The 8,524-nt window shown below is 39.4% G+C and overlaps 1 protein-coding gene across 3 annotated transcripts; it reads right to left on the reverse strand.

Moving 5' to 3' along the window:
• Positions 1-1,183: 1,183 nt before the first annotated feature.
• On the reverse strand, positions 1,184-8,077 carry LOC141541336 (T-box transcription factor TBX21-like). Of its 3 annotated transcripts, XM_074265477.1 has the most exons (8): positions 7,795-8,068; positions 6,893-7,047; positions 5,144-5,265; positions 4,621-4,776; positions 3,849-3,928; positions 3,471-3,579; positions 3,022-3,113; positions 1,184-2,197 (listed from the first exon to the last, which is right to left on the reverse strand). In XM_074265477.1, the coding sequence occupies exons 1-8, from the start codon at positions 8,001-8,003 to the stop codon at positions 1,897-1,899; spliced, it is 1,224 nt and encodes a 407-aa protein (XP_074121578.1). In that variant the 5' UTR covers positions 8,004-8,068; the 3' UTR covers positions 1,184-1,896. The 3 variants fall into 3 exon arrangements, with proteins under 3 accessions (XP_074121578.1, XP_074121580.1, XP_074121579.1); XM_074265479.1 differs by lacking the exons at positions 1,184-2,197; positions 3,022-3,113 and adding an exon at positions 3,120-3,243 and having other exon boundaries at positions 7,795-8,077; XM_074265478.1 differs by lacking the exons at positions 1,184-2,197; positions 3,022-3,113 and adding an exon at positions 3,120-3,246 and having other exon boundaries at positions 7,795-8,077.
• Positions 8,078-8,524: the final 447 nt, after the last annotated feature.

The raw sequence follows: 8,524 nt of genomic DNA on the forward strand, positions 1-8,524 counted from the left end.
CTTTGATTCATTTCGTTTAACTTTGATAGGCACAGTACAAGCACAGGAATATCAGAGTGATTGATAATTGAGCAGTCCTAGAACTGTATTTCCATATAGAGACAAAGATTTAGAGAAAGGACACATTAGCTGATTGAGTTAGTTGTACAAAACAAGGTATTGATCAAGATGCTGAAATCACCCCCCAAAAAAAGAAGTGGGTAAAATATAACTCATTGCAAGCACTGAGTGGCATGTTTAATGAGTCAATTAATATTAACTTCTCTTCTACAAAGGAGGAGTTTTCTGCCATTTTTGAACATGGGTTATCAGGGGGGTTAAGAGGAGGAACATGTCAAAGAGGAGCATTCAATGGGAGGACCAAGAAATCTGTTGACTTCCTCATCCCTAGCCAATTAAGGCAACAAGGGAGGGGCCTTGTATTTCTAGATTGGAAATAAAAGACTCATTCAGACATCTATAAGGGACTTCCCCTGAGTGGATCATCCTTTCCTTGTAAGGACCCTAAATAAACCAACTTAATACATTCTAGAGTCCTTTTTATCTTTGTAGCTTATTTCTAATAATAATTTGAAGCTACATTGTGAATTTCAGACTCCAAAGCCAGAATCTACTGGTGAAATCATAGCTCTGTAAAAATCTAAATTATTAGTCTATTCTTTGCATATTTCATATTGATTAATATGAAAATCATAATTATCTTCACAAGATGAACAGACAGGTTTGGAGGAAGAAAGCAAAACTATAAGTCTTAAGAGCAAAATGCTTTAAAACATTTAAACGAGATAGATAGGTTAGACAAATGCAAATCAATTGACCTTTGAGACATTATCTCACACCTATCAGATTGGCTAAAATGACCGAAAGGGAAAATGCCAAATGGTGGAGTTGTAGGAAAAATGAGACACTAATTTTGTTGGGGAACTATGAACTGATCCAACCATTTTGGAAAGCAATCTGGAATTATGCCCAAAGAGTTATATTCACATATAAATTATAAATACTCAACTACAAAAAAACTATAAAGGAAGATGCTATATATCTCCAGAGAGAAAATTGATAAACAGAAGTGTGCATGGTATAAATTTACATAGGCAACATTTGCATCTAATGGTGGCCTTCCATATTGTGGAGTGATTAAGAGTAAGAGAAAAAAATTAAAAATGCACAGGAAAGAACAAAAGAAATCTCAGGAGACCCAGAAAAGCAATGGTATTTATTACTACATCATTTCTCAAAAAAAAAAAAAAAAAAAAAAGTAAACTGTTAGGATTTTTAAAAGGTGCCAAGTCACTGGAATGGGATAGAGACAATAATTATTTAATTTAGCATGGTTCAGTATGACTGATCTGACCCTACAAGGAGATGTTATGGGCCAGAACTTGAACAAGGTACTGAGTGGAATTGAAGAGACAATGGTTAAATCTAATTTAACATTAATTTAATCCTACAACAAATAATGGTTTCTTAGTGATGAAATGATTGGTGAGTAGCATATAAGCAAGAAGCTCCCCAAGAGATCTGCTCCAAGAGAATGATTTATTTTAAAATAGTTTAAAATGTTTTAAAATAGGGAGTTACCCTAATGAATAAAAATCTACTTACTTCCCTCCCTCCCCACAGAAAAAGAGAGCTCAAAAAATGAGGAAAAAAATCACTGAGAAAGATCCAGCCAGGAGTCATTCTTTCTTCATTCATTGGGGTAGATTTCTCCACTTAGCAATTTATTCAACCCATCCTGGGTCAAGAGATTGCAATGTAGAGAGATAGGCCAGTAGACGCCTTTCACAATTCATCTCTTCTTGGGTCCCCATAAAAGGGACTATGGTCATAAGGGGGTATTGATGGTAGCTAGCTGCCAGAGTTCATGTTGGAGTCAGATGAAGATAAACTACACTAGTCCTCTGTAAGGTCTACAATATCCTGTCTGGAGTCAAAAGGTCTGGTTGGTGGACAAATGGAGGGTAGAAGTCCAGGATTCATGCCATCTGTGGCTAAAGGCTGGAGATTGTTGCTGCCATGAATGGCACCATAGGCAAAGTCTGTAAGCTCCCTAGGGACTTGAGGAAGGAACCCAGGAGTCACGGGCATTTCATCCATAACTTGACAAGCACCTTCTCCTTGGCCTGCTATGGAAACACTAGATGCATTTTCAGTGGAGATCCTAGGGATAGAGGATTCTAAAGATGTCAGACACCTGGAAGAAAGAAAAGAGAGGAAAGTCAGTGTAATTAGCAATAATACATTTTCCCAATATTCTATTTCTTATTTCCAGATCTGCTTCTTATCTAGTAAGTACACTCCTTTTACCCACAGCCTCAGCACACAAAGTCCTGAAGAAAACAGGAGAGAAACATCATCCAGCATACCAGAACCTGGTACACAAAGAAGGGAAATCAGTAAAAAGGATCAAAGTCTCTTTAGTTCTTCCATCAATAAACTTTCTCCAAGAAAAGGAAAAGGGAACCAGTGAGTGAAATCTTTTTTTTTTTTTTTTTTTTTTTTTCAAATTTATAGCTATCTTCTGTGAGGACTGAAGATATGAACTCTGTCTTTGAGGTACTGAGTGTTTTTTTGGACAAGTCACCTCAGTTTGGAAACCATTTGGGAAATCTTACCAAATCACCTTGCTCTCCCTACCTCACATCTACTATACTACGTGGATTCTCCGACATTAACTTGTATCCTTAAATTAACTTAAATTCTCTTAGCTTTTTCTAAGACTGAACTTTAAGTTCATTTGGCACTAGGCTAAGAGGAAAAAATAGATAAGCCCTGACAGAGAACTATCTGGGACTTGGGAGGGAAAAAGCAGTAAGAATGGAATAGGAAAGATGGGAAATTGAGAGAGAAAAGTGTGTGTATGTGTGGGGAGGGGAAAAGCAGGAAAGGAAAAGAGATAAAAGACTTTATGATTAAGGTAAAGAAAGTGGATGGTTGGACTAGGTACCCAAAAAAAGGACATCCAAACCTCAACATAATTATAGCTCATGCCCTCAGCTTCCTTCCACATATTCTTACCCAGTATGTTGTTTTCTGTGCTTCCCTCCTGAGCACATTCCATCCTCGGAATCATGAGGAGAGAAACCTCTCTTCTTTGAGCCTTCTTCACTCTGTCCACAATTATTAGAATATGATGGCAGGTTATAGACCCAGAATTCTTGTTCAAGTTGCTTCTCTTCTTCAGTACTAGTGATAGGGTCCAGGGGCCTTGTGGGTATAGAATGGAGCCTATTTCCACTGCTTCTGGTGGAATTAGATGAGGAAGATAGAAGCTAGTTTTCCTGAGGGACCACACGGCCTTGTAGGAGGTTGTGTTGGATGGGGGGTGGGGAAGTGAAGGGTGGAAAGCCATGCTCCATGGCATTCATGCCCAAAGGCATGAGATTACTAGTGCTGGGAGTGGAGTCATAAGCATAGCTTGGGAGTGGCTGAGCAAACTGAGCTAAAAGCCCAGGACTCAGTGGTACCTTTTCATTATCTTGAGAAGAACCTTCTCCTAGTTCCTTTGAAGAATCATTAAAATCATTTTCAGGGGAGTTTGTGGTCCTGGCAGTGGATCCTTTTGATGCAAGATACCTTGAAGAAAAAGAAGATGAAAGGAAAATTGAATCTGCAGAATAAGAATACATTTTTTCAGAATTCCCATCCCATCATCCAAATTTCAGGCCTGCTTTCTATATGAGCAGTTTACTCCTCTCTGCCCATAGTCTCACAATAGAGTACTGGAAGAAATTAGAAGATAGGAGAGATTGGGTCAGGCTAAATGCGCACCAAAAGCAATACTTGGAATCTAGGGGACAAGAAGGGTAAAAACAAACATGGAGCTGAGCCCCTTTACTACTTACTGATTTACCAGGTTTCCCAAATCGCACTTTTCTCTAAAGCCTTTAGCAAAAGGATTGTGCTTAATTTTGAGTTGGGAGACCTAGAAAGAAGAGAAAAAGTCAGTAAGAACCATTTTCCCTTTTGGAAACCGAGCTACCTAGTGGAAAATGCAAGGACTTAATCTTTATCTCAGCTCCAATTCACTGGGTGACCTTAGGGAGACCACTCACTGTCTTCATTTGTGAAATGGGAGAGAGAACTGTGACCATTTGAAGTACTCAACATCAGCCGAACCAGCTGGATCCTCTTGCACTTAACGCTAACTCTGCCCACCTTTGTCCCAGTGACTACTTAGATGAGAGTTTCTTTACCCAGATTTTAGAGGGCTTTTAGACTTGGAAGGAAACAAAATTTCAACTTTATTTTCTATTTTCATGATGAATTTGAGCCTCTCCTTATATTAGGAATTTGGAAATTCGTTCCTCTGAGGAGAAGACTTCACCTGTCTTCATAAATTGTTGATAACACACACAAGTTAAGAGCTCATCATTTAGAAAGAAAGACCCTCTAGCTAATCCTTCTTTGTAGATTTTGGCTTGCTCCTTGTGGGATGTAAACTTCTGGGAAGGGACAGGTGGGTGAATACTCTTATTTTTCTCTATGTATCCCTAGAGCCCCGCACGTGTTTGATGACTGATCACCTCTCTCAACAAATTGACTGATCAATCATCTCCCTCCATGCTATCTCTCTACCCAGCCCAAATCAGATGTTCCACTAAGAATGATTCTCACCTTAATATTTTGATATGCAGTTACAGCAATGAACTCTGTTTCTGGAAATGTGAAATTATGGCTGAAGGAAGGAGCTGATGTTTCATGTGCTCCATCATTCACTTCTTCAATACAAAGCCTCGGTTGATATTTGTGGAGGGAGTGCAATAAAATCATCTGTAAAGAAGTCGGAAAATAAGAGGTGAGATAGGTATCTTTTCCTTTTCTAACTACCTGGTCTCTACTAGTAATACCTGGGAAGGTGGAGACAGAACAAGTGTTATCTAAGATCTTCTTTTAGGATCCATAGAAATTATAGATCCTATAGAATAGGGAGGATGTTCTGCCAATTCCTGAAAGTATGAGCAATGGAAATCCCATGCTTCCTTGATGACCTGCTCTAAGCTCTTACTCCTACCCTCCTGCCACTGGAAAGTTCTCTAAATCTAGTTTCAGCATGCTTTCCTCCTTATTTTTTATTTTTTTACTTTTTGTGTTGAGGGACTTGGCAAGGCTTGAAAGGGGAGCACAATGGAGAGCTTACCTTTTTCCATTTATTGATAGTTTCTTTGCTGTTAGTCATTTTGAGTTTGTCAAATTTGATCTCTTTCTTCATCCAGTGAGCCCCAGTGTTGGGAGAGTCTGGGTGGATATACAGATGATTCCCTGTAGAAATATGAGGTCTCTAAATATTTTTGTTCAATTAAAAAAGTTTTGCAATTTCATTGACTTCTTTTGGAAATGATCCAAGCAGAGAGATATCCAAGTCAAAGGGCTGCATGGGTCACATAATTTGTTATGTATAATGCCAAATATTTTACAAAATAATTGTATCTATTCACAGGTTCACCAATAATAATGTACAACAATGTAACTATTTTATGAGTCTAACTTAGTCCTTTTTTCTCATCTCTGCCTCTCTGATAACTGTGAGGTAGAACCCAGAACTGCTGAAATTTGCACTTCAATAATTCATAGTGAATCAGAGCACTTTTCCCCACATGCTTCAAGTTTTGCTGGAGAACTGCCTTATTCATATACTTAGAATATTTATTAATGTGCAGTGCATAAAATTGTTTATGGGAACTCTTTATAGGAACAGAAAGACTGAAAAGTGAAGAATTCATTAAGACTGTTTCAGTGTGGTGGAATATGCCATTTTGTAGTTAGAAGCAAGACAATGAATGATTTTAAAAGTGCTGGAACACTATACTACTTGCTGCAATCAAACTAGCAGAAGCAGAGAACTGATTCACAAGTTAATTACTAATTTTATATTTTAAAAATCTTGAAGACTTTAGTAAATTGATGGAAAAAGAAAGGCTCAGTAGCAGGAGAAAATTGTATTCAATAACTACTCTCAAGAAAGTCAAACAATACTAAAAGCTCTTGTCTATACCATGACCATGACTACCAATGATTCCAGAAGAAAGACCAATCCCTCTGCTGACAATCCCTCTGTAGATAAAGGGTGGAAAATGAGCCATGCAATTGAGTCTAGCCAATGTATGTTGAGTCTTACCAATGTATGTTGTTTATGAGAAATTGTCTTCCCCCCCCCCCACTCTGTGGGGTGACAGTGGGATATTATCTTTCCAAAAATAATTTTCTGTTCATTAAGACAGCAATGGAAAACGGAGAGGCAGCAGGCTAAAAAATGTGAAAAGCTGCATGAATTTTCAGACAAGCTTACTGTATTACGTTAGTTTTGCTTCATTGTTTAATTTTGTTACTAGAGACCTCTCACAGAATAGGAAGAAATAAATAGGATTGTAATATCAAAAACACAATAGATCAATAAATGTTTTTTAAAAGTATAAAAAAGGTAGGTTTGGTTTTCTAGGGCTAGGACACTGAAGACTCCTGATAGTGGACAAACCCATCAAGTGACTCAGGTGTAGCTGGTTTCTGTGGGGCTTACAAAATGATGTGGACAGAAGGACCAATAAGTGCTTTATCCTGGGCACTTTGCTAAAAGCTTTACAAAGAGCATCTAATCTAATCTTCCCACACACCTGGTTGATAGATAGTATTGTTCTGAAGTTAATTGACTTGTTCCATAGGAAGAAAGCATTGATACAAGTAGGAAGAGAAAATCCTGGGACTTGGGGAAAAGAAAAAGAAAAGTGGATGTGGTGTGGGAAGAAGGACCAATGTAGGAAAAGTACAGCACAGGTGAAGAAAGGATAATTTGATTTTCTTAGGGGACTCACAAAAGGGCACCTGAATATCAGAAAGTCTGACTAACTCCATCCCCAGCACACTCTTCGAAGGCTGGCAAATTTTTCCCTACCTGGCATGTTGTTCTCTGCTTTTTCACAATGAGACCACTTGCCATATTGAAAACTCCAGTGGTATTGATCAACCGGCAATATTTCCAGAAATATCCTGTAACGAGCAACGGGGTTCATCCCATGGATTCTGTAAACCAGTAAAGGGAACATCCGTCTGCAAAGAAAAGAAGAAACAGTGAGAAAAAACTTAATTGCTGAACCCACATCCCAGCAAGCTTCTAGGACAGAAAAGGCCAGGCCGTTCTCTGTCTTAGGTACAGCCTTTTTATTTTTATTTTTTAATATTTTTATTTTAGGGGCACACTGGATAGAGCACCAGCCCTAGAGTCAGGAGGACCTCACCTCAAATCTGGTTTCAGACACTTAACAATCACTACTAGCTGTGTGACTCTGGGCAAGTCACTTAATCCCAATTGCCTCTCAAAAGGGGGGGGAAATGTTTTATTTGTTTTGGTCCTTGAAGTCGGAAACCTTAGAAGTGTGAACTCCGAGCTCTACTCTGAGTTCAATCTTTTTTTTTTTTTTTTTTCCCCTGAGGCAATTGGAGTTAAGTGACTTGCCGGGAATCACTCAGCTAGGAAGTGTTAAATGTCACCTACCTGGCCTCGTTCAATCATCTTTTTCCTCTTTATCAAGCGAGAGTCTAGTAAATTCGAGTTTCCCAAAGGAAATGGCCCATAGAAGTCCCGCTCATATCGTCCTATAGCTTAAGGCACCAAATTGTCATAAACCATTACTTGGAAAGCAATCATTGGTTGGTTTGAGGCAGCTATAGGTGCTAAAAGAAGGCAAGAGGTTTCTGGGAGGCCCCGGCTTCTGGGGAATTTGAATGAAACTGAAGGAAAGGAAGCTCAATCTCGGTTCTCCAGCTCCAGGGGGACAAGTGCCCACCTTCACTTACCTTCCCGGCTTGCTAATGATCATTTCCGTCTGCTCCCGGTGAAACTGGAGCCACAGGGAATGGTTGTGGAGGACCACTCCCAGTTTTCCTGAGGTACAAGTGTGGCTGGCATCGTTGGAGGTATCTGGGGGGCTCTGAAGGTGGTTGAGGTCCGCCGTCGAGTCAGCGCCCCCACAGCCCTGGGTTGCCTGCAAGCGGAAGGCCTTCATTGCGACCCTGGGGATGAGCGGGTTAAAAAGGTATTTCTCTCATGGCCACGGGACTGACTTTCAATCTCAACCTTTCGCGGGTGGAGGCCTCCTTTTATATCAACTCCATAATTATTCGAGGCCCCGCCCTTGAATTCCCAACTCAGGGCTTCCTTCTGAGATGGTGTTCTTTACTTTTCTTTCTTTTTTTTGGCCTTCAGGCTATACCCAACCTGCTCATACTGCTAATAAAAGACATCTTGCCCTGATTTATTTATTTATCTGTTTATTGCTGAGGCAATTGGGGTTAAGTGACTTGCCCAGGGTTACACAGCTAAGAAGTGTTAAGCGTCTGAGGTCACATTGGAACTCAGGTCTTCCTGAATTCAGGGCTGATGCTCTATCCACTGCATCACCTAGCTGCCCTTTACTCTGATCTAAATGAAAAGAAATATATTTTAAGTTTTCTTCAAGACGAATAATGTTTGCAGTGTTTTTTTTTTTTTTGTTGTTGTTGTTGTTTGTTTGTTTTGTTTTTGTTT

This window comes from Sminthopsis crassicaudata, chromosome 4 (genome assembly GCF_048593235.1).
Source record: "Sminthopsis crassicaudata isolate SCR6 chromosome 4, ASM4859323v1, whole genome shotgun sequence".
Taxonomy (NCBI): Eukaryota; Metazoa; Chordata; class Mammalia; order Dasyuromorphia; family Dasyuridae; genus Sminthopsis; species Sminthopsis crassicaudata.